The sequence below is a fragment of the Macaca nemestrina genome, chromosome 2 (genome assembly GCF_043159975.1).
Source record: "Macaca nemestrina isolate mMacNem1 chromosome 2, mMacNem.hap1, whole genome shotgun sequence".
In the NCBI taxonomy this organism is placed as follows: Eukaryota; Metazoa; Chordata; class Mammalia; order Primates; family Cercopithecidae; genus Macaca; species Macaca nemestrina.
The window spans coordinates 100243782-100271059 of NC_092126.1; the positions used below are offsets into that span (position 1 = coordinate 100243782).

Genomic DNA, 27278 nt, shown 5'->3' on the forward strand with positions numbered 1-27278 from the left:
GTTGTGGTGGCTCACACCTGTAATCCTAGCACTTTGGGAGGCCAAGGTGTGTGGATTACCTGAGGTCAGGAGTTAGAGACCAGCCTGGCTAACACGGTGAAACCACATCTCTCATAAAAATACAAAAAATCAGCTGGGCATGGTGGTATGTGCCTGTAATCCCAGCTACTAGGGAGGCTGAGGCAGGAGAATCACTTGAACCCAGGAGGCAGAGGTTGTAGTGAGCCGAGATCATGCCACTGCACTCCAGCTTGGGCAACAAAATGAGACTCCATCTCAAAAAAAAAAAAAGAATCCTAAGGGAATACAGAGAAACTTGTTGGCTGAAAAGAAGAGTTCTTTCCAGGCACGACATCAGGTTTTCCTATGGAAGTCTCTTTCTATCTTCTACTTACTCATTTTTCATACTGTGTAAATGCTCAAGAATAATCAAAAGGACAGGTTTTTTCAATCTCTAGGTTAAATTCTATTGTAGTCCTCATCAATGAGCTTCTAACCAAAGCCCAATTTCATCTCATACCCCAATTTTTTTATCTTTCCAAAGAAGTGTCTCCTGGAGGTCAAACACCTCTTTTGTCATGGTGTCTATTTTCTGCTGCATGCGCTGCTTCTCCTGCAGAGGAAGAGGGGAAGAGAAGTAATAAAAGAGCAGAAAGAAAAGGGAGAGGAGGTTTGAGGGAGGAAACAAAAATAAAGCCGATAAAGAAACTTAACCAAAAGGGAAAGTCTGTGATGAACAGGAAAAGCAAAATTGGTTTGCCAAAAGAAAAGATGACATTCACAGTCTTGGCCACAAGATTCTCACTGGCTTGTCCCTACAAAAGTAAGCAAAGGAACCAGGAATAACTGTTCTAACCACAGCTATGTGGCAGCAAGCCAGCTAGAATTTCTGTGTACATACAGCTCCGTATGTATATTCTTTCTTTGATAACTGCAAGAACTTACATTCCTAGAGAGGGAAATTTAGATTTGCTTATGAACAAATGATCTTTTATCTCAGAGAACAAGCAGTTTTGAATTTTATTTTTTAAGCAGAACTGATCATTTTGAATTTCTGTTAGCAGAATCTATGACAGCAAGAACACCATGAATTTTGTATTATTTTAAAATTATTTATATTATTTTGAAACATTTAAACTTAGCATTTAACAATCCTTAAATGACCTTTTTAATTGTCAATGGTGCTTAACTGGTTTTCTTCTTATGCATTATTGGTAAATTATTATCTCTTCCTTCCCCTACTCATACATTAGGTACCTTACCATGGAATTTTCAATTCCAAAGACCAAAAAACATTATTTGTAATATTTAAAGATTTTCAGCATAACCATAGATACTGACATCTAAAAGATGTTCATTCTAGATGTAAAAAACATCTAAAACATCTATAGTTTTCAAAGTTTGTATACCTAGCACCCTAAGCTTTTAAAGAAGTCACAGTGACAAACTATAGAAATCAAGCATTATATTCTTCTTAAATACCATTACAATGAAAAACTAGAACTTTACCAATCCTAACTTAAGCTATTGAATTTGAGAAGCAGCCCCCAAAGCAGTTTATTATTTTATGTGGTTGGCATTTTGGCACAGAAAGATAAAAGAACAAAAAAGGAAAGAATTTCACAGTATTTTAAAATACCAGCAGGATACAGATTCTGGAAAATATGCTTCCTACCTTATATGGAGAAAAACTAAGAAAATTAACCTCATATGTAATCTGATAGATCCACAAGGTTATCTGTATCTGCACTTGAAATCCACAAATTCTGGGTATGTTCAATTATTCTTAATAATGACAAAAATTAACACCAGTCTTCAAATTTAAAAAGTCATTTCTTTTTCTCTATTAAATGGTTTTTAAAAATCATTTGTAGAGAGAGATATTAAGAGGTAGGTCTCAGGGGAAAGAGGGAGAGAAAAAGAGGGGCTAAGGTCTGAGTAGCCAGGAATGTGGACAAGTGTGGTACGTGAGATCTCTCTCCTGGGATCGTTAACATCTATGCTTCCTGACATCTCTGGCATGTCAACACTAACTTAACATTAGATGCCTTTGATAGCCACACCTAGATAGTGGGCAGGATCCCCCTTCAAACTTATTTCTATATTTATCTAAAAACATCGTCTCAAGAGGGAAAACCACATTTAAAGAAAAAAGATGGATGCAATGTAGTAGGCCTGCAAGGATGACTAATGTTTTCAAAGAGTTCTTGGTAGACTATGCTTCATTCCATTCCTAAGATGTTGCCAACAATGTGGCAGAGTCCCTTCGCTTGCAGAAACCTGAACCTTCAGACTAGCTATTCTTTACCTTTTTGTATAGAAAGTATCTTGACATTTCTTCTTTTTCATTTAGCCACCTGAGAAATGTATTTACCTGAGTGAAAATCAAACTTATTCCCCGAGAATCATGTCGCAAAAGATGGCATTCACTAATTCCAAAGAATAATGTTATTCTATAATTTTTCCTTTTGCCCATTTCCTAAGATATCTTTAGGAAACTGTATTTAGCAATAAAAGACACAAAAATTTCTGCTACCAAAGTGGGGTAATGTTTATAGGATTTATAGTATTAATTTTTAAGCATGATCTGGTTTATGTCTGAAAACTTTTAGCGTACAGTCAAATATAAAGAGACAAGTAAACTCTGATGCATCTTAACTTTCCTTCCCTCCCAACACACACATCTTCATCCCGTTCAACTCATTTTTTTCAAAATTAAGTATTCCCACAGTTCATGTACGTACCTCAATAAGCTCATCTCTTTGCCGAAGGCCTTCTTTAAGTTCTTCCATCTTATGCTGCAGCACACTACACATATGTTTCTGCCTTTCTAACTCCTGTTATTAAACAAATAATATCATTTACACAGGTCATGGCACACAAGAAATTTGAACATATACAATACAACACAGAGGTTAAGAATGACCTCCAGAAACATGTCCAAACTCCTGATTCATAGTAACTTAGAAAAATTGTGTCTTCTATAGAAAGGTTAAGAAAAATTTAAAATTTCATCTTGTATAATTATTTATCTGGAAAACTTGAACTAATCAATGGCAAAATTATTAAAAACAAAAGATAATTTAGTCAAGAAATAGGTTATAAAATGAACACATACAATTCAATGACATTCATATACAAATAAAATTCAAAGAAGGAATAATAAATACAATATCAAAATAAAATCAACATTAAATAAAATACATACATGTAAACTTATAAAATATATCCAAAACCTATATGAGGAAAATTATATAAAACATTCCCAAAAGACAAAGAAGTAGGATTGAATAAATGGAAAGGCATACCGTCTTCTTGGATTAAAAGTCTCACAACATTATAAAAATGCCAGTTCTCCCTAATCTATACATTTAATGCAGTACAAAGAAAAATACCATCAGGTTTTTCTTTTCTCATCAGAGCAAGGCAAGTTGATTTGAAAGAAAAACACAAGAAAAAGTAGCCAGAAAAATACATACTGAAAAAGAAGAAAGCCGGCCCTACTAGGTATTAAAACATATTATAAAGTTTCTATAATTAAAACAACGTTGTTATGGTACATGAATATAGACCAAGGGAGCAGAATAGAAAATTCAGGAAAACACTCATTTACATATACAAATATATTTAAAAACCACAAAAATAAGAGCATCTCAAATCAATGAGAAGGAAAGACTTTTAAATTAGCAATGGTGGGATAACTGGATATTCATTTGGAAAAAGATAAAATTGGAACTATACCCCATACCACACACCAGGACAAATTCCAAATCAATCAAGAGGTTTACATAAGGAAAGAAAGCCAGGGAGTGAATGGGGGAAGAGGGAAGGGAAGGGAGAACAAACTGTACAGGAATAAAAGAAAAGATAAGTAACCAAGGAATGGGGCAATCTTTACTGAAAAAATGACTCAAAACTCCACAAGCAATGAGGTAAAGGTACAATAAATTAGACTATATAAAAATCAAAATTTTAGGCTGGGCATGGTGGCTCATGCCTGTAATCCCAGCACTCCGGGAAGCTGAAACAAGTGGATCCCTTGAGCCCAAGAATTCAAGACCAGCCTGGGCAACATGGCAAAACTCCATCTCTATAAAAAAAAATTCAAAAATTAGCCAGGGTTGGTGGCGTGTGCCTATAGTCTCAGGTATTCTAGAGGCTGAGGTGGGAGGACCACCTGAGCCTAGGGAGGTCAAGGCTATAGTGAGCCATGATGGTGCCATTGCACTCCAGCCTGATGACGGAGTGAGACTCTGTCTCCAAAAAATAAATACATAAATAAACAAAACCCTTGAATGGCAGAGAATCTCTAAAAATAGGCCAGGCGCGGCGGCTCATGCCTCTAATCCCGGCACTTTGGGAGGCCGAGGTGGGCGGATCACCTGAGGTCGGGAGTTTGAGACCAGCCTCACCAACATGGAGAAACCCCGTCTCTACTAAAAATACAAAATTAGCTGGGCGTGGTGGTGCACGCCTGTAATCCCAGCTACTCAGGAGGCTGAGGCAGGAGAATCACTTGAACCCAGGAGGCGGAGATTGCAGTGAGCCAAGATTGCGCCATTGTACTCCAGCCTGGGCAACAAGAGCAGAACTCCGTCTTAAAAAGAAAAAACTAGAAAGAAAAAAAGCACTAACTGCATAGAATAACAAGCTACGGAAATGGACAGTTTATAGAAAAAGAAATAGAAATAGCTCTGAATATGAAAAGATACGCATACTAAGAAATGGAAACAAACTATTTGTCTCACCAAAACACTAATAAAAGTTCAAAAACTTGACAACATATTCCAGGACAGAACTATGGGGAAAGAAACAGGCCCTCATACATTTTGGTGAGAATGCAAATGGTATAATGCTTACAAAGGAGACCACGACAGTATCTACAAAACTACATACCTTTTGACCCAGCAATCTCACTCTTCATCATAGATACATTGGCAAAATACAAAAAGACCTATGCAGTATGTCATTTCTACAGGACTATTTTTAACAGCAAAACGTGACAAACTTGAATGTCTATTAATATAGGGAACTGTTGGAATAAAGCATGGTACATCCATACTGCAGAATAATTATGCAGTGGTGAAAAAGAATGAGCAAGATATCTCTATGTGACATTCATAAGGCGATAAAATCTAGATGCAGAACAGCATTTATATTAACTGTATGCTACCATTTTCTAAGGAGAGTGAGAAATACATATATTTGTACATATATTTTGAATGATTATATATATATATCTTTTTAGATTAAAAATGGCTACCTAATTTATCTTCTTGGATTTAAAAAATGGAAAGATAAACCATTAAATTTTAAAATTCCTTAAAGGAAGGAGAAAATAGAGATAAAGAGACAGAGATAGAAGATTGACTTCTTCAAATATATTTTCTTTGTTAACTTGACTCAAGATCTATGTAACTATTCTAGATAGTTACAAAATTGTGAAACAAAATTAAATTTAGAAAGCAATTCCTAGCGGAAACAATTCAAGTGGCCATTGATATATGAATGGATAAACAAAATGTGGTATATATACAGTGGATTATTCAGCTTGAAAAAAGAAACTCTTATCACATGCTACAAAATGGATGAGGCTTAGGACATTATGCTAAATGAAGTAAACCAGTCATGAAAAGATAAATTATCATATGATTCTACTTATGAGTTTGGTACATAGAGTAGCCAAATTCAGAGAGACAGAAAGTAGGATGGTAGTTGCCAAGGGCTGGTGGCAGGGAGAAATGGGGAATTGTTTAATGGGTATAGAGTTTTAGTTTTGAAAGATGAAAAATTTCTGGAGATCTGATCTACAATAATGTGAATATGCTTCACACTACTGAACTCTACACTTTAAAACAGTTAAGATAATAAATTTATGGTGTTTGGTGATGACAATTAAAATTTTTTAAATAAAAATAATTTTAAAAGTAATTCCTAAATACTGAAAATAAAATGCAGTGAACCTAACTATACATCCAGTTTGTAGCACAGAAAGAAACTATTTCAAGTAACTTCTAAAAACAACAGTTCGGCTATATACACTGACTAGTGGCAAAAATAACAGCCAAGCAAAACAAACAAAATAAAAATCTTTTAACTATTTTCAGTAATTAAATTGTTGGTGTTAATGTTGGTATTGCTATTCTAGGCAACTTGGGATAAAGCAAAGAGAACAGAACGTAACATAATTACTATCATCCCTAGAAACTTTGAGAACTAGGAATTGTAGTGTAGGGGGAACAAAAAAAGATACAGATGAAAGACAGAAGAGGTTAAACAAAAACCCTAGAGTCCTGCATATGAACTGGAACTATCAGCATGAACTCATAATATATTTTGTCGTTAAAAACAAATAAAAAACTTCACACACATATTTCCCAAATGTATCCACTGAAAAGACCCATAAACAGTCACCTACTTGGTGGCAATGAGCATCTCTAGCACTCATACTAAAACAGAACTAGGGCTCCTTGGACAAATGGCTGATTCCAGGTCTGTGGCAGAAAATGTACAAGATAAGACTGGAACATATTCTGCCAAAAAGCAAAGAAGCTATCCAAAACAATTAGACTCACCAGAAGTACTTGGGAATCAACCTCAAGAGGTTCACATTAGCCAAAGATGGGACAATTTTATCATCAAAAAGAATGAAAGTTGCAATGCAACTGAAGACATCAAATGCTTGAATTTATGACTTCATATTGATATGTCAAGAGAAAAGTAATTGGTCACTGTCAGAAGACAACCAATTCCTTTTTTTTGAAAACTCATAAAGGGAGAAAATATTTGCAAATAATATATCTGATAAAATTCTTATATCTAGAATATATAAACAACCTTACAAGTCAATAATAATAAGGCAAAATCCAACTTTAAAATGGACAAAGGATCTGAATAGACATTTTGCCAAGGAAGATATACAAATAGCCAATAAACCCATGAAAATATGTTCAAAATCATTAGTCACCAGGGAGATGCAAATCAAACCACACGTATTAGGATGGCTAGAATAAAAAGGACAGATAACAAGTGTTGGTGAGGATGTGGGAAAATCAAAACCTGCATACATTGCTGGTGTGAGAATAGAAAATGGTGCAGCCACTTCGGAAAACAGTCTGGCACTGTTCAAATGGTTAAACACAGATTTATCGTATGAATCAGCAATTCCACTCCCAAGTATATACTTAAGAAAAAGGAAAGCATATGTCCAGACCATGAGCAATGGCTCATGCCTGTAATTCCAACACTTTGGGAGGCAGAGGCAGGAAGACTGCTTGAGGCCAGGAGTTACCAGCCTGGGCAACATCTCTTAAAAGGCCCTATCTCTTAAAATAAAAAAGAAAAAGAAAACTTATGTCCAAAAACAACCTGTACACAAATGTTTATGGCAGCATTATTCTTAACAGGAAAAAGTATAAACAACCCAAATGTCAATCAATGCACAAATGGATAAAGAAAATGTAGCATACCCAAAAAATGGAATATTAATAGGCTATAAAAAGGAATTAAGTACCGATACATGGTACAACATCATGCTAAGTGAAAGAAGCCAGTCACAAAAGACCATGTATTATATGATTCCTTTCATATGAGTCTAGAATAGGGAACTCTATAGATAGAAAGTAGATTAGTGGTTACTTACAACTGAGGGGTTTGGGGGAAAGGAGGATGATACTAAAAAGTAACTGTGATGAAGGTTACACATATATGTGAATATACTAAAAACCACTGAATTGTACATTTTAAATGGATGGTTTGTATGTTATTCGAATTATATCTCAATAAAGTTGCTTAAAAATAACATTAAATAGGCTGGGTACAGTGGCTCACGCCTATAATCCCAGCACTTTGGGAGGCCAAGGTGGGTGGATCACCTGAGGTCAGGAGTTCGGGACTAGCCTGACCAACATAGTGAATCCCTATCTCTACTAAAAATACAAAATTAGCCAGGCATGGTAGTCCATGCCGGTAGTCCTAGCTACTCAGAAGGCTGAGGCAGGATAATCGCTTGAACCCAGGGAGGCGGAGGTTGCAGTGAGCTGAGATTGCGCCATTACACTCCAGCCTGGGCAACAAGAGCGAAACTCTGTCTAAAAAAATAAAATAAAATAAATAACAAAACAAAACAAAATAATAATAATAATAATAATAAAATAAAATAAAAAATAAAATAAAATAAAATAATAAAAAATAAAATAAAATAAATTGGTAATGACAAAATCAGAACATCCCATTTTGCAGTCCCTAGTCAACTGAAGGATCTAAGCATGTATCTACAGCATTAACAGCCAGCCACACATCTGGGCCTCCTGAAGGAAGACAAATGCACCATCTATGAAGCGGGTTTTCCAAAAAAACTGAAGTTATATTTGATTAAGCCTCTATGCCTAACTACCTACTTACAGAGAATACAGAGGAAAGGGGAACATGGTAAAGACACTAAGGGTATGAAAATGGAAAAACCTGTAAGACTGGGAAATATTAAGCAACCCAGTTTCTTAATATTTTATATTTTCAACATATTTATTATAAGGAGAAAAAACATGAAAGAGGACCTATACATGAAAAGAGACTTAAAAGATTTATCAGCTAATTCCAAGGTGTGAAATGTACCTGGATCCTGATTTTTTTAAGTGTAAAAAAGAAAAATCATTTATGACATTTTGAAACTACTGAAATTTTAACATTGATTGGATATGTAATATGAATTATTGTTAATTTTACAGGTGTGAAATGGTCTTTTGATTATGCTTTAAAAGAGAAACAATGGGCCAGGCGCAGTGGCTCATGCCTGTAATCCCAACACTTTGGGAGGTCAAAGAAGGAGGATTGGGCAATGTAGCAAGGCCCCATCTCCACAAAAAGATTTTTAAAAAACAGCCAGGCATGGTGGCATGTGCTTACAGTTCTAGCTACTCAGGATTACTTGAGCACAGGAGATCAAAGTTACAGTGGGCTACGATTGTGCCACTGCACTCCAGCCTGGGGAGCAGAGCGAGACCCTGTCTGTAAAAATAATAAAATTAAATTAAATTAAAATATAAAACAAAATAGTTATTGTAATTCCAGGAGGAGACACTAAAGACATTTTGAAAAATTTTATTAATACTGTATAATTATTATTGAACGGTCCTTCTCTACTCTCACTACCTGCTTCTGTAATGAAATACACCAGAGTGCCTGACCTCTTTGTGTATCTCTGAATATAAACATTCTACTGTATAAAGCAATAGTTGTTTAGAATGAGAGAGCTCGGGATAAAGACATGTTAGAGAGAGATACTGTCACAAAGTCTTCTGCATCACACTACATGAAGCAAATTTCCAGGGTATTAAAAAAAAACTTAATACATTTTAGGTTTGAAAAGTACAACAAGGCCCAATACGGTGGCTCACAACTGTAATCCCAGAACTGTGGGAAGCTAAGGTGGGTGGATTGCTTGAGCCCAGGAGTTCGAGACCAGCCTAGGCAACATGGTGAAACCCTGTTTCTATGAAAACATTTTTTTTTTAATTAGCCAGGCGTGGTGGTACATGCCTGTAGTCCCAGCTACTCAGGAGGCTGAGGTGGGAGGATCACTTGAGCCTGGAGACAGAGGCTGCAGTGAGCTATACTTGTGCCACTCCACTCCAGCCTGGGCTACAGAGTGAGACCTTGTCTCCAAAAGAAAAAAAGGACAAGATTAAGAAAAAAACTCTATGCATACTAAAATAACTCTATTGCCTTCTAAAATGATGGAGGGAAACACTAAGTTGGTTAAAATAGCTAATTATAAGGGTTTTCTTCATTTTTAAAAATGCTGAAGGATATTTGAGATGATGGAAAGATAATTCATTTTAGTAGTGACCATTAAATACTTAGCATGAGATTTTTACTCTAGTCTGCTACAAACAAAGAGGCAAAAATAGGTAAGAAAAAATATGTGGGACAGCAAAAAAAGGAGTCCAGAGGCTCTAGGAAAAGCGTGATGGCCCAAAATCTCCAAAAATGGCCTACTGGATATACAAGAAGAATCAAAGATATACCTATTTAACATATATAATGCTCTTCAGTGGGCCACTGTCAGTCCAATATGAAAACAACTAGAAGCCTCTTTTTCACCATCTAAATACCAGTCCTAAATAAACAATTTTAGAGCAGTTTTAGATTCACAGTAAAATTATGTTTAAAGTACAGAGAGTTTTCATATACTCCCTGTCCCCACACATGCACAGTCTACCCTATTATAAACAACCCACACTAGAGTGGTACATTTTGTCCTATCACTGAACCAACATTGACAAATCACTATCATCCAAAGTCCAAAGTTTACATTAGGGTTCACTCTTGGTATTGTACATTCTATACTTTTGGACAAATGTATCATAACAACATGTATCCACCATTATGATACAGAATAGTATCACTGCCCTAAAAATCCTCTGTGCTCTGGTCTATTCATCCCTCTCCTCCAAACGCCTGGCACACTTCCTAACACTTTTTGAATGTGACCAAAACAGGCTGGAATGGGCATTTCTAGTCCTCAAGGAAAGAAATTCCTATAAAGACTACAGTAATAATGCTGGCCTCTTCGAGGTTATATAAACAGCTTCTCTCACTTTATTATGCACAAATTCAGATTGTTGTTTCTAACAATTTATCAACATGCATTTCCTAAATTATTTTCTGAATGTTTTATATTGGCAATGTAGTAGCAATCCATTTCTGGCAATAATACCCATTTGACCTCTGCTTGAACTGACATCAACCCTTCAAAAAGTCTAAAACATATGCTTTTAAAAGAATCCAATTTGTTTTCTGCAGTTATCAAAGAGCAAATCTGGGCCTTGGACAATGCATTTTATTCTCCATCTGTACATTATAACATTACAGCTTATTAACCTCTAAAGAAAATATCTTTCAATTTCTGACCCACATCTCCAAGTTGCTGATTTAAAATAACTGATTAAAGACTTCTATCCAATTACTTAGAAAATGGATTCTCTTGAACCGTTCAGAAGTTCATAGAAAAAAAAATGAATCATCTTACTGACAGTCTTTGGAGCTTTGCGGGAGCTCCAGTCACTTGTAACCGGAAGAAATAAGTAACACACTGTAATTACAGTCCCAATTAAGAGACAGAAAATGAAGATAAAACTTGAGTTGTATTCTATTTTCAGAAACTTAACAGAAGACATAAGCTTTTCCTTAAGAAAATATTTTTTTTAAATAAAAAAATTACTTCAGGGCCTGATATCTCATGGTGTTCTGTCAATTTCCTTGGGCCATTCAGTTTTGACTGAAACATCATTCCTAAGTAAGTATGCTGCAATCTTCCATCACTTTATATATCAATTCCATCACTTTATACAAGATAAGCATTACCTTTGATTTTTCTTCATTTTCTCTATAAAATTCTGCCATCTGTTCCTCCTGCTCTTCAATAACATCCTTGAGTGTGTCTACTTGGTAGATCAAATTGTTCTTCTCATTGTCTAACTGTGCATTGGAAACCATGGCTTTCTTGTATTTTTCTTCCACTTCAGACAAAGATTCCTAAATGAGAGTTGAAGTCATCAGTCTGATATCTAAAATATGTTAATTGAATATATGCAATATAACAGGAAATTATAGCACTGCCACAAACACATAAAGATGCATTTTCATAAAATACAAGCGGTTTGGGGAACTCCTTGTTTAGTAACATGCACGTGAAACAGGAAGACAATAATAAGCCAATAATGCCTTTATAAGAACAATATGTGCTGTTCCCCAAGAAAACAAAATTAAGCAGCAATATAGCCTCTGAAAGAAGAAAAGGAGTGCAAACAACGTATATCTGTAAGAGTCATAAAATGAAAAATCGTCAATATTTTCAGAAATTTTACTCTTATAATTTTAATAACAGACTGGTGTTCAGAATGCAGTGATACCACAAAATACAGCCTCTCTTTACATAAGTGAACTTCATACTCATTTGAATTTTGCCACTTTCTAGACAGTTGTTTTTAGTACTTTCCTGTTCTGCATAAAAACGCTAATGTAAAGGTAAATATTTTTTTCTAGCAATTATCCAAATTTCAGTCATGTTTAAGCAATATAAAAATTAATATTAAAAAAAGAGCTTGGCCAGGCACAGTGGCTCATCTCTGTAATCCCAGCACTTTGGGAGGTCAAGGTGGGTAGACTGCTTGAGCCCAGGAGCTCAAGACAAGCCTGGGCCACATGACAAAACCCTGTCTCAACAAAAAAAAATACAAAAATTAGCCAGACAGGGTGGTGCACACCTGTAGCCCCAGCTACTTGGGATGCTAGGTGGGAAGACTGATTGAGCCCAGGAGTTCAGGGCTGCAGTAAGCAGAGATCGTGCCACTGCACTCCAGCCTGGGTGACAGAGTGAGACCCTATCTCTATCAATCAATCAATAAAATAAAACAAAATAAAATAAAGAGTTTGATCTAATGCCACAGTTTTGATGTAAAAAAAAAGAAAAGGTACCACAAAATGCCTGAAATGTTACATATCTCAAAATTTTCTGCCTAAAATAGCTCACATTTTTTTTGTGTGTAACTGTATCTACTTTAGTAATTACTACTGCCTAGTGACTTTTTTTAAAGCTAAAAAAAAAAATGTTTCACACAGGAAAAGTAATCATTTATGGAAATAAATTTTAAAACTACTAGTGCAAATGTTTATCAATGAAATGGAACTAAGAGCCCAGAACTTACATTTACAATCAGTTAATCTGGACAAAGGGATCCATGTAACTCAATGGGAAAAGAATGAATGGTATTGGGACAAGTGGATACCCACAAACAAAAGAATGAAGTTGGACTCCTACCTCACACCATACACAAAAATCAATTCACCAAGAGCCATAGATCTAAATGTAAGAGCTAAAACAATAAAGCGCTTCAAAGAAAATATGGATAAATCTTCATGACCTTGGGATAGGCAATGGTTTTTTAGATATACCAAAAGCACTATAAACTAGCCGGGCGTGGTACCTCACGCCTGTAATCCCGGTACTTTGGGAGGTTGAGGCAGGCAGATCACTTGAGGTCAGGAGTTCAAGACCAGCTTGACCAACATGGTGAAACCCTATCTCTACTAAAAATACAAAAATGAGCCGGGCATGGTGGTGGGTGCCTGTAATCTCAGCTACTCGGGAGGTTGAGGCAGGAGAATCACTTGAACCCAGGAGGTAGAGGTTGCAGTGAGCCAAGATCGTGCCACTGCACCCCAGCCTCGGTAACAGAGTGAGACCCTGTCTCAAAAACAAACAAACAAACAAAAAGCATTATAAACCAAAAAGAGACTTCACCCAAATATAAAACTTTTTTTCTTTTTTTTTTTTGAGATGGAGTCTCACACTGTTGCCCTGGCTGGAGTGCAATCGCACGATCTCGGCTCACTGCAACCTCCACCTCCTGGGTTTACACAATTTTCCTGCCTCAGCCTCCTGCATAGCTGGAATTACAGGCGCACACCACCACACCCGGCTAATTTTTTGTATTTTTTAGTAGAGATGGGTTTCACTTTGTTGGCTAGACTGGTCTCAAACTCCTGAACTCATGATCTGCCCACCTCAGCCTCCCAAAATGCTGGTATTACAGGTGTGAGCTACCACGCCTGGCGCAAATGTAAAACTTTTATGCTGCAAATGATATGATCAAGAAAGTAAAAAGATAACCCACAGTATGGGAGAAAATATTTATAAATCTTATATCTGATAAGGGACGTACATGCAGAATAATATATAAACAACTCTTACAACTCAACAATAAAAGACACACAAATCAATTTAAAAATGGGCAAGGACCTGGATATTTCTCCAAAGAGGATATGCAAATGACAAATAAGCACAGGAAAACATGCTCAACATCATTAGTGATTAGGAAAATGCACATGAAAACCAAAATAAGATACCACTTCACATTCACTAGGATGGCTATAATCTATAATCAAAAACACAGAAGCCAAGTGTTAGTAAGGATGTGGAGAAACTAGATCTCCCATACATTGCTGGTAGGAACATAAAATGGTGCAGCTACTTTGGAAAACAGTTTGACAATTCCTCAAAATGTTAAATATAGTGTTACCATAAGACCCACCAATTCTATTCCTAGCAATCTACCAAAGAGAATTGAAAAGATATGTCTACACAAACACTTGTACACAAATGTTCACAGCAGCATTATTCATAATAGCCAGAAAAGTATGAACAACCCAAATGCCTATTAACTGACAAATGAATTGACAAAATGCAGCAAATCCATACAGTGGAATACTATCTAGCCATTAAAAAAAGACTGACAGATAATACGACATGGGTGAATATTGAATATATTATGCTAAATGAAAGCCAATCACAAAAGACTACATATTGTATGATTCCATTTGTAATAAATCTCCAGAATAGGCGAATCTACAGAGACAGAAAGTTAGTGATTCGGGTTTCTTTTCTGGGTGATGAAAATGTTCTAAAGATGGGTTGTGGTGCTAGTTGCACAACTCTGTGAGTATGCTAAAAACTACTGAATTATATATTTTAAATGGGTCAATTTTTATGGAATGTGAATTACATCTAAATAAAAATACAAACATACACACTTTTTTTTTTTTTTTTTTGGAGACAGGGTCTCATCTGTCACCCAGGCTGGACTACTGTGGCACAATCTCAGCTATGCAGCTTCAACCTCCCCAGACTCAGGTGATTCTCCCATGTCAGCCTCCCAAGTAACTGGGACCACAGGCATGTGCTACCACACCTGGCTAATTTTTTGTAGAGACAAGGTTTCACCATGTTGCCCGGGTTGATCTCAAACTCCTGGGCTCAAGTGATCCACCCGCTTTGGCCTCCAAAACTGGATTTTAGGTATAAGTCACCGTGTCCGGCCACACACACTTTTAATAATGCTTCATAAACCAGAATTAAGTTGTCAGGTAAGATTTAAACTATGATTAGAAACAAATTTAACCAAAACAAAGAATATAAGCAAAGTCAATTATACAGTGCTCTAAATATATCTAAATGTATCTTACTATAATGCAGACTTTAAAATAATTCTCATCCATCTGAGAGGCTAATAGCAGAAAAAATATCAATATCAATAAAGCAAAAGTCTTCCTTGACAATGCTCCCTCCAGAGGCACAAGCGCTATTGGTTTGGTAGATTATCTTTCAGGCCATTTCCTATTTGTTTATAGTATAAAATATATACCCTTGACTTCATATATATTTTTAATACAAATTATATACTCTACATTTTGTTCTACAGTTTGCCTTTTTTCAATACATCTTGGAAAGTTTTCAGTCACTAGATATAGATTTACTATTGTTATTTATTGCTGTAACTCTGTACTTAAATTTAATAAGGTATTCATTTTAATAGTTTTTAAAATGGGTTAATGGGTTTAGTCGTTTGACTTACAAAATCATTAATCTTTTAAGAAATAGATCAGTTAAATTTTACAATTAATATTTTACTGCATTTTCTGGGTAACAGTGTACACTATATACTAGTACAGCATGGGCAAATGCTGTATTAGTAATAATAAACTTTCCCGATAAAAGGGTGGAGGGGAGAGTGGTAGAGAACATCCCAAAGGCAAACATAGTTAAGAGTAATGTCACAAGCAATGAGCCAACATCCTTTTTCAATAGGATGCATCATCCCACCATGCTTGGTCACCAATCAGACAATCTTTTCTTTATTTTTATGGTATTTTTTTTCCACTTCAAGTGTCAAGGATAAATGTAATCTGAAGTCAAGTTCAGTTATACTCTGGCATGAATTAGGAAAAGGGATCTCATCTGTTCAAATCTCAAATCTAATCTGTTCCTTTGTATTCGTCAAAGAATGCAATAAATGGTAGATCTAACATGAAAGGAAAAAAAGTTTTAAATAAAATAAAATGACAGTAAGAATGCCCCTGAATCACACGACTGCTTTCCTGATACACTGTTACACATGTGACTTTAATATAAGCATATTTATTTAATGTACCGTTTGTTTGATCCAAGATATTTCCAAAAGTCGTATCTCTAAAACCTTAAAAGAGAGATTAAATCCTGAAGATTAAAGGAGTAAGATTAAATGAGAACATCAACTAATTCTGTAATTCTTCTGATATTTACCGATAAACTCATGCTGCCCTATCAGCAACTTGCAGGCTTCCCTCATGGGCACTTCCCATTGGACTTCTCACCTTTTTGGGTCCTGAGTCTTACTCTGTTTCTCATGAACCATATCACTTGCATGAAGAGTTTGGCTGATAGTGAGGCTACTCCAAATCATGCCAGGGAAGATGACAAAATCCTTGCCCATGAAGTCCATGCTTTGTCCTTTGGATATATCCTGAGTCATCTTTCTAAATGTCTTGCTTTTTGTTTTTTTAGAGGTGTAGTGGGTATTTTGCTTTTTTGTTTTTTGTTTGTTTTGAGACAGAGTCTCGCTCTGTTGCCCAGGCTGGAGTGAAATGGCACCATCTCAGCTCACTGCAACCTCCACCTCCCAGGTTCAAGCAATTCTCCTGCCTCAGCCTCCCAAGTAGCTTGGATTACAGGCGCCTGCCACCATGCCTGGTGAATTTTTTGTATTTTTAGTACAGACAGGGTTTCGCCATGTTGGCCAGGCTGGTCTCAAACTCCTGACCTCAGGTGATCCGCCTGCCTCGGCCTCCCAAAGTGCTGGGATTACAGGCGTGAGCCACCGTGCCTGGCCTGTAGTGTGTATTTTGATTTCAAATCAGGACATACATGTGTTTAAATAAACTTCTGGTTTCTTCATAACACGAGGCTTGAACTTCAGAATGAAATGTGAGGAAAGAAGAGCATGATAACCAATGCTATTTACAACCAAACTGTCTGCCTCACACATTTACATTAAAAAATGTTAGTCATCCTTTCTGGGAAAAGATAAAGACCATTTACATTTACCTCCAAATTCTTTAAGGCACTAGATCTGTGTCATCATTTTTGACCTATAGGTTAAAAAAAATCCAAGCCAAAAGAAAATATAGGCCTCATGTCTTCATGTTCCTTCCTCCAGGGGGGGGATATTTATAATAATGGTGTCTCAGTTGCTACTTCCTCCCACATTTAATACTGACTGAGTTTGGTAACAGAAATATACAACACTTTTTCATTTAGCGTGGAAGAATTTTGAGGTCCAATTCTCAATAAAAATATTCTTAGTATTTTTTTAGGTGTTTGACCAATTTAATTTTGTATGGCTAAGACACAAGGGATATGCATGTACTTTACAAGGTTTTAAAATTGTAAAAGAGGCTGGGTGAGGTAGCTCATGCCTGTAATCCCAGCACTTTGGGAGGCCAAGGCAGGAGGACGGCTTGAGCCCAGGAGTTCGAGACCAGCCTGGGCAACATAGTGAGACCCTGTCTCTATAAGAAAAAATAAAAAAGAGAAAAAAAACTGTAAATGATATCTTCTGCTGAATACTTAAAAACTCTACTACACATTTAAACATAAGCAGAGATTGAAAGTTCACCATTCCTATGCGCTGCAGGTTAAGCACATGCTTGAAAGACAAACACTGTTAGTAAAGCTATGTGCAGTTGGTTAACAGAACTTGCAAAGCCACCACTGCCAACACTTCTGCATACAGAGCATGCTTGGGCTGCAGAATGGGCCCTGATACCTTTAGTTCTTTAAGCCCCTGCATGTATCTCCCTTCTACATCCTGTATCTGGTCCTTAAGGTCATAGATATCCTGCAGGACATAGGAATGAACCATTGCATAAAACCATGCACAAACATATCTTAAATCACAAAGGATTCAGAAGAAATGTGACTCACTTTTGTATATTCCAGACTAAAAGCAGAGAAATCAAAGTACAAAAACATAACTCCCACTCCCAACCACTGAAAAGGGCAAATAGGTCAGGGGATAGTGGGATTGGGGGAAGGTCTAGAGTAATCAATCTAATGTTAAGTATTTTCTTGGCATTAAATTCTGTTAATAACAGCGTAGCAAACGGGGACAGGGCTATACATGGAGGAAAAAGCTATATAAATTATAATATTTAAAATCATACAACTTTTAATATTCTATAAATCACTTAAAATTTTTAGCATAATGCTTCACCTAGAACTAGTAAAATATACAGTAAATAAGAGACAGTAAATAACATTTAAAATCATACAACTTAATATTTTATAAATCACTTAAAATTTTTAACATAATGCTTCACCTAGGACTAGTAAAATATACAGTAAATTAATAAGAAGGAGCCAATTTTAATGAATCATGCAAAAGTTTTTAAAAAATATAATAAATGAATATGAACAAAGTTTTCTTTCAATGACTTGGTTACTGGCCACAATTAACTTGAGAAAGGGAGTAAAGGAAAGGAAGTTAAACATTTTGAACAGAATGTCAAATGAGATATTCTATCCTGAGGATACCATTTAAATGATGAGAAAAGCACTTGCTCCAAATGTTACCATAATCCTTATAAGAAAAGTGAAACTGGTCAAATTTTAAATGGAAAATATTGTTTCCCTGTGCCTGACCTTGTTATATAAGGTCTATTCTGAGTGCTCGATTTATGTCTGAAATAACTGTACAAGGCCCGAAATACAATTCTGCAATTACAAGCAGGATCAATTATTAAAAGCTGATTATACACATTTTTGGTATTATACTTTCCCTGCCTCCTTCATTGCCTCTCCAATAGGTTTGACTGTCTTTTACTCATTGATTCATTCAATAGACATTTACGAAGGACCTATTAGGAGGCAGATGCTAGGATACAAAAATAACACTTCCTTCAAGAAGGTCATTCTCTCAAGGAAAAAAAAACAAGCTGTTGACAAAAGCAAGCTAAGTCTAAGGCTGGAAGGCCTTGTCCTCATATCCTTTTGTCCCATTAGAATGCAGCAGCTAATGGCAAGAGTTCATCTTATTCAACTTTCCACCTGGCACTTATGTCTGGTACACAGTAAGACCTGTTAAGAGTTCAATTAATACTGACACCTTCAAACCAATGGCCATGCTGGCCTAGGTGCTCTCCTTCTCTGCCACTGTTGCAAGTCTCTCCATCCTCCCCTAACCCCCTAACCCACTTTCATTTTCCAACCCTACCGACAATTTTTTTTTTTCTTTCTTTTTTTTTTTTTTTTTTTTTGAGATGGAGTCTCGCACTGTCGCCCAGGCTGGAGTGCAATGGCGCGATCTCGGCTCACTGCAACCTCCACTTTCTGGGTTCAAGCAATTCTCCTGCCTCAGCCTCCCAAGTAGCTGTGATTACAGGTGCCTACAACCACGCCCAGCTAATTTTTTGTATTTTTAGTACAGACAAGGTTTCACTATGTTGGCCAGGCTGGTCTCAAACTCCTGACCTCGTGATACGTCTGCCTTGGCCTCCCAAAGTCCTGGGATTACAGGGGTGACAAATTTTTTTTTAAAGGCTAGTCAAGTGAAGCAATGAAGGTGGAGAAGGAACAAATAAATCTGTAACTGCTTGTGATCAATTACTTGTAAACACTACTGCACTCAGATGAGCCCCTACCTACAATCTCAGTCACCACCTGTCCTCTACCTCCCCTCCAGTGAAGAGGGGACCTCCAGTCCAGGCAAGCTCATCCATCTGAGTCCTGGACTCTCCTCTCACCCACTCAGGCACTTTGATCTGTCAGTTACCCCTCTCCTTCCTCAACCTTCATCTTCTCTCTACTGGCTCAACCCAACCAAAGAAAATAATAATCGATCTCACCTTCAAAAGAAAGCTAAAAACCTTTTCTTAAATTTCTCTCTCCCTACCTATTGCCCAACCAATTCCCAGTCTCTCGTATTCACTCCAGAGCAAGTTTATCACATTTTCTCCCCTTGCAGTTTTGACTTGCTCACCTCATCCTCATTGTTGAACCACTGCTCTTCTGGCCTGCAATGCTTCCTCTGACTGTGATCAAGTTATTTTTTAAGAATGCAAAGCAGATAGTGTTGCTCTCCTAGATAGATCCCATAATTGTCAGGGTAAAACTGAATTCGTTTCAGGCTAGCATACAAGATGCTTTGTGATTTGGCCCCCCACTACTTTTCCAGCCTTCTCTCTTACATGCTACTATTCTTCACTTCTCATCCTACCCTCTGGCAACTTTGCTATACAGGTAGCTTTCTGGGTTCTCTGAATGCATCTCCTTCAGAAAGCCTTTCCCCTTCAATTTCTTTGCTTGGTTAATTTTTATTTTTCCTTTAAACCTTAGCTCAGAGTTCGTCTTTTCTGAAAAGCTTTTTGTTATCTCTTCTCCTGGTCCAATTTAGATCATGCTTTTTTGAACTACCTTAACAGCCCCATTCTTGCTACTACCATTGTATAACACCACCTGGTTTTATTGGTTTGTATCAGTTTGTCTTCCCTATGAAACAGGGAAATCCTGAAGGCCAGAATGTATTTTGCCTCTTAAATCTCCAAGGCCAAGTGCTCAATAAATCTTGAGTGAACGAATGTATACAATTTCTCTTACTACCCCTTGCTTCACAAATAGCAAGTTCAGCAAATAAAATATATATTTTTTAAAGTACTCTTTTTCTAAGTAAAGGGGTTAATAAAGATGGAGACTTAATTAATGAGTCAAATAAGCTTTTCATTATCTCAGGTATTTCTGTTACCCAAATATTATTACACTTCTATTACTATGAAAAACTGAGAGATAACTATGTTCAAGCAGCTGAATACCATCAAGGCTCAAAAAACTAATAATTCCCACAATCTAGTTCTTTGTACACCCACATATTTTCCATTTAAAACATGGCCAGTTGTTTCTGAGAGAATTAATTTTACAGACATTACAAAGTGGTCTTTTCTGGCATCTGTAAATTAGCAGAAATTCCAACACCATCAAATTTTCAGGAAAGAGGACAGAAAAAACAATTAACTCATCTCTTTCCTTTCAAGCTCTGAAACACCTGAGTCACACTTTTGTACTGTACTTATTTTTTAATAAAGAAATCATATTCCTTCTTTCTACTCAGTCACATTAAAGGTTAAAAGTTCCAGTATATCACCAAGAAGTCAAAAAACTGCTTTTAAAAAGAAAACCAAAAACTTCAGTTTACCCGCAATTCACTTAATGAAGTGTCTGGATCTATTAAGCTGCTGGTGTCCCCACTTCCTCGTCTGGATGAGTTTCCACTTAGAGGGGTTGTTGCTGAGGCAGAATTTCGAGATGAAGGCTAGAAAGAGAAATATGACCCTTCTAAGTCTCATTTCTTTAAAAATATGTTTGTAGTGGAAACTAAAAACAGGGCAGGGTGGTTGGGGGAAGATGTGGGCTTCAGATGAAGAAATTACCATGTGTAATCAATGGTCAATTTAGATTGGCTTTGCAGGTATCCAGGTATCCAGAGAAGGGCCCAAGCATACTAAGCAAAATTTCATGAACACAAATACCTCATCAAAATCTGTAATTCATCATAACTACAAAGAAAATAGTTTTTATGAGGGTTATTTTCTAAGTTTATCTTTGCTATCCTGTAAACAATACTGAAGTGAGCACATCAGATTAACTTAAAGCAGTTTTAGCATTTTATAACTGATACGCTAAACAGCACTTCCCCTTTTTAATTTCTGAACTGCTTATCAATCTCTTCTTTCTCTAATACTGTGTTGAGTTGATAAAGATGAAGATACTATTTGTAGCGGAGAGCAGCAACACTGGATATCACTATGAATGTAGACTGTTCTTCCCAAAATTCATTTAAACGTGAGATTATGCTATCGATTAATAAACTGCATGAATCTGTGCTGTCCAATATACTTGCGATTAGCCACATGCAGCTACTAACACTTGAAATGTGGTTAGTCCAAATTGAGAGTTGGGTATAGGATACATCCCAGATTCTGAAGGCATAGTGTAGAAAAACGAATGAAATATATCTCATTAACAATTTTATATTTATTATTTTTATTTATTTATTTATTTTGAGGTGGAGTCTCGCTCTGTTGCCCAGGCTGGAGTGCAGTGGCACGATCTCAGCTCACTGCAACCTCTACCTCCCAGATTCACGCAATTCTCCTGCCTTAGCCTCCCAGACTGAGGAGTAGCTGGGACAACAGGCATGCAAAACCATGACTGGCCAAGTGATACACCCACCTTGGCCTCCCAAAGTGTTGGGATTACAGGCATGAGCTACCTAGTCTGGTCTAGTAATTTTATATTGATTATATGTTGAAATAGTTTAGATATCTGGATTAAATAAAATATATTACCTAAATTAATTTTACCTGCTTTTTACTTTTTAAATGTGGCTACCAGAAAATTTAAACTTACATATAAGTTCGCACTTGGGGCTTGCATTACATTTCTACTGGACAGAGCTAATTTTTCTTGGGTATAGCATAAAATTAATCTTCATAAATCATCTCCCTGACTTTCTAAAAATACTTTCAGAAGAGACTTTAACACAAAGCAAATTCTAGAAAGGAGTTATTTTACTTCAAGAAACAATTTATATATAAAAGGAAAACACATCTCAGAGTCTGCCACCACCATTCCTAAAGAAACTTCATTTTCAGTGTTTACTGGCTTCTTAGGATCAATTTCTAGAGGAATGAAAATCAAAAGAGCAGCCAAAAGCTAAAGAGGTGACATTCAAGGAAATAAAATGCAGTGCCTTTTCTCTTCCCAGGGTCTCACATGATTTAACTTCGAAGGAATTTTGGAGGGTCAAGGACAGGAAATAGATAAAGGGAGGAAAAGCGGCTACATCAGACCAATTGTTGTAAAATAAATAATGAACAAGTTACAGATAGCAAGTTTAATTGACCTTGAGAATTTCCCTTAGGAATTTACATACTCACTCTTGTATAATTTTCAGCATACTGTTTGTCAGATTTTTCATCCAACTAGAAAAGAACAAAGATAAAAATCAGGAAAGATGCTTAGCAAGTTGATTTTTTTTAGGAGGAAAAAAAGTGATCTTGAGTTTTCCAAGTTCAATGATGTTTGAAGCCTAAAAATAAACATATTAAAAATGAAATAAAAATTCCAGTTTAACATAAGACAAAATGTCGGCAACTTTAATTTTTATCCTAAGGAAGACACTGAGTAAGCAATCTATGTTTACTCAAAAGTTTAGAACTTTTGGGTAAATTTTCTGTTTACGGTATTTAAAACACATTAAAGAAGGCTACATATAAAAAGTTTTAGCACTGCAAATGTTAATACAAAAAAACCTTGTACATATCAAAAAGAAAAGTCTGATAAAACCAAAAGTGATAAACCTTTATTTCTAAGCACTATTAGGACACAGGACACATAGATAAAGACTAGTACACTCAGTCAAGAAAGTTCAGATTGGATTAAAGCATGTTAAATATGTCACCAAAATATTTTTCCCCACATCAAGGATTTTTTGTTTTATCAGTAATACATGCACATGTGACCAAAAAAAATCAAACAGCACAAAAGGGTATGAGTAGGGCTCTCTCCCTACCATGCCATACCCTGACCACCAGTCTCTAATAGCAACCAACCACAAAGTCTTTAAAAAATTCTAGTAAGTGTCCCATACGTGTTCTACACCTTCTTTTTCCCCTTACCAAGTCTCAGAGATTTGAGAAAGTACTTCATCTTTCTTCATAGCATTTATCACTCCCTGACACTATGGTATTTATCCATTTATTTATTGTCTGCTGTCTTTCTAAAATGTAAGCTCTATATCAGTATGTTCTTTTCTGCACTCCTAGTATCAAGAATAGTGTCTGGCATACAGAAGGGCTCAAAATTTGTTGGATGAATGAATAAATCGTACCCCATCTATACTAATAGACTTCCCTCATTTATTTTAAATAGCTTCATAGTAGCCTGTTATCTCAACTTGCCATAATTAAGTTAACCTATCTTCTGCTGTAGGCCTTAAGGTTGTTTCAGACACTGTTTCAAGAAGGGAAGTACCTTAAAAGTCTAGTCCAAACCCTGAGTTTTACAGCTAAGGAAAAAGAAATTGAGAGGTGAAAGATTTTGCTGACAGTTGCAGAGCTGAATCCAACCCTTAGTTTTGTAAATTTTCAATTCAGTGTTCATATTGTTTACCTGAATATATATGCTATTCCAATTATCACCAGGAGAAAAAAGGCACATAGGGATGTAACTAAATGAAAATAACTCCAACTCCGACACAAACCTTCTAGGCCCAATCTAGAGAAGAGATCTGAAAACATTTCTCAGTTAATTATTAAAACATGAAACATCATTTCTGGCTCTACTCAGATCACTTCACCCTAACTTCCACATATTTGAAAGTTTTTAGTGTTCTTTTTATTACCCACACTTATGTTTATAAATATTCTTTATTATGATGATAGTAATACATCAGTAATATAAACACTATTTTTAGACATTTACTCTTTGTTACTTCATGCTGTAAAAACTCTGAAAAACTAATTTTAGTTCATTTTGATTTTTAAAACAACATATAAATGTTTCAAAGCAGGTAGTGACAGCGATTGAAATGGTTTTTTGGTTTTTTTTTTTTAATTTTTTCTTTTTTTTTTTTGAGACAGAGTCTCACTCTGTCACCCAGGCTGGAGTACAATGGTGCGATCTTGGCTCACTGCAACCTCTGCCTCCCAGGTTCAAGCTACTCTCCTTGCCTCAGCCTCCCAAGTAACTGGGATTACAGGCACCCATCATCATGCCCGGCTAATTTTTTTTGTATTTTTAGAAGAGATGGGGTTTCACCATGTTGGCCAGGCTGGTCTCAAAATCCTGACCTCAAGTGATCCGCCTGCCTCAGCCTCCCAAAGTGCTGGGATTATATGTATGAGCCACCATGCCTGTCCTAAAATTTGTTTTTAAATACTATATTGGCAATTATTGCCATAAAAAGGAATAATCCTTTTACACATCTATACTGCCTTGCCCAATATTTAATGTATTATTCTTCAAGATGAAAGAAATATTATATTTGAATAAACTGCCTTATTTTCCTGAGTATTTTCCAACTCTTTTCTGCTAATGTGTTAAAGAGAAAAGCACGTAGCATTCAAAGTTAAAAGTCTTCTAAGCTTATTTGAAATCCTTCCTCAAACCCACTTCTCACAAAACTGACCTCCAAACTCACCCAGTTTTTTAACAGACTGTCCCTGGAATAATCTTACATTTCAGAGGTTGCATCACTGAACTAATCCATCACAATGTTGACTCTATTGCTTTCACTGTCTTCTAAGAGATCCCAACTGTCGCAACCCAAACTGATCACGCACCAAACCTCAGAGACTGTCAAGCCAGCAAAAATCACCCAAAGCAACCATGTCACAGTTCTCTTATTTTGGCTATACTAACTTGGCCAGTCCTCACTTCTGAGACTTGTACTATATTGCATGCCGTCTTCCATTTAGACAAAAACCTAGTTGAAACTTGGTATTCTAAAAGCCCAATAGGATCCAACAGCCAAGAGTTCTACGTGGCTGCAATGCAATAACAAGCTAATGTTCATAATGGTGATCCAGAGTCTGCCAGATCCAGAAAAAAGCTTTTTAAACAGAATAAAATTTAATCATATTTAATATATTAACATGTAAAACTGTAGTTTAATAAAGTATTTACAGTGCAGTTTCTTCAATGCAGTCATTGGGTCTTGATCCTTTGTTAATTTCTAATTTATATACATACTAACTTGATAAAGCTACTCAAAAATTGTTTGAAAAAATACCTGAGTCCACAACCACAGAAGGGAAGACATCAATCAATTTTAACAATTCCCTAAAGCAAAACTGGCTAAGGATTCCATTTAGAAATGGGTTTAATTATTAACAATCAGCAAAATTTCAGTTTTAATTAAAACACATTTACATTTGTTTGCTTTATTGTAACCTGACTTACAAAACAGAAACAAAGCCAATGCAGAAGAAAATTAGAGGCTAGAGCCACCAAAAATATTATATAGGCTTGCAGAATCATGACCTGGCACCCTTTCTCAGCACCTCCTAGCTCAGAAGTTATAAACTATCAGCCTACAAACATATTTAGTACACAATGAGGTAACCAGAAAATGTCTTTTAAAATTCTGAATTCGTTGCCAGCATTTAAAAATCATATTTCATGTTGAAGTATCTCCAGGTCATCTTTTTTTGAAAGTGGGAGGGAAGGGAGGTCTACCAACATGAAGTCCCCTTTGTATTCATCTACAAGATGAGCTGGACTACAGCATACTCTTTAAAAGAAATACTACTAGAGAAAGTTACTTGCTCCAGAGAGAGGCCCAAAAATACTGTATGCTTTGCCAGGAGGCAAAATTAAGGATAAGGTACTTGTATATAACCATTTAAAAATATACAAATTGCCTGTAATCCCAGCGCTTTGAGAGACTGAGGCAGGAAGGTCACTTGAGCCCAAGAGTTTGAGACTGCAGTGAGCTATGATGGCTCCACTGCACTCCAGCCTGCAAGACAGAGCAAGACCCTGTCTCTTTAAATATATATATAATGTATGTGTGTATATATGTATGTATACATACATATATGTATACATATGTGTGCGTCTGTGTGTGTGTGGATACACACATACATACAAATAAACCAGTGGCTTGCATAACAGGGGTTAGCCAGATTTGTAAATCCCTGCTCTAGAGAACTTTACCTTATGTTAAAGAGTTATAGTTAACTAGTAGGGGCAGGGGGAGATTTTTTAAACTGTCAGCATTTTCACTTATATGTAATTACTAAAGTAAATCATCACAAAATAAATGTAAGGAAGACATAACTATTAATTCAGATATTATAAATTAAGAGGCTGACAGAATTCAGTTTTTAAGAGAACAGATATAAACAATAAGTTTAATTGTCCATACTTACAGGGGAAAAAAGGGGATTAATAGCCAATTTAATAATAAGGGCAATATTTCAGGGGAATGACTTGGAAACCAGTCTTCTAACTTTGTATGCAGAGAGAGTTATTGATCAGACCCACACCAAGATGATACTGTTGCATAGCCAGATTTGAGAACCAATGATCTGGAATGCTTAAGAACCACACATAAAATTATCTTCTAGAATTAAAATAGTTCAGAAATTGCTATTTAAATACCATCAGTGAAATGCTAATTATAAATAATTATTTCTTCATTTAAAAACTACTCTCTAATGTTTCTATTAAGAAATGTTTGCTGGGTGCAGTGGCTCATGCATGTAATCTCATCACTTTGGGAGGTTGAGACGGGTGGATCATGAGGTTAGGAGTTCAAGACCAGCCTGGCCAAGATGGTGAAATCCCGTCTCTACTAAAAATACAAAAAATTAGCCAGGCGCGGTGGCAGGTGCCTGTAATCCCA

The 27278-nt window shown here is 36.2% G+C and overlaps 1 protein-coding gene across 31 annotated transcripts in view; it reads right to left on the bottom strand.

Annotated features, from left to right (window-relative positions):
- The window catches only part of LOC105480180 (LRR binding FLII interacting protein 2), a 130001-nt gene that overhangs the window by 20501 nt on the left and 82222 nt on the right, over positions 1 to 27278 (bottom strand). For 14 of the 31 annotated variants that reach the window (XM_024792423.2, XM_071091423.1, XM_071091432.1 and 11 more), the window contains 6 exons: positions 22807 to 22851; positions 21063 to 21179; positions 17643 to 17714; positions 11365 to 11535; positions 2745 to 2837; positions 521 to 613 (listed from right to left, as the gene is read on the bottom strand). In XM_024792423.2, coding sequence (XP_024648191.1) covers positions 521 to 613; positions 2745 to 2837; positions 11365 to 11535; positions 17643 to 17714; positions 21063 to 21179; positions 22807 to 22851 — 591 coding nt within the window. The remainder of the gene's footprint in view (positions 1 to 520; positions 614 to 2744; positions 2838 to 11364; positions 11536 to 17642; positions 17715 to 21062; positions 21180 to 22806; positions 22852 to 27278) is intronic. The other 17 variants (XM_011738716.3, XM_024792427.2, XM_024792422.2 and 14 more) reach the window with 3 other exon arrangements.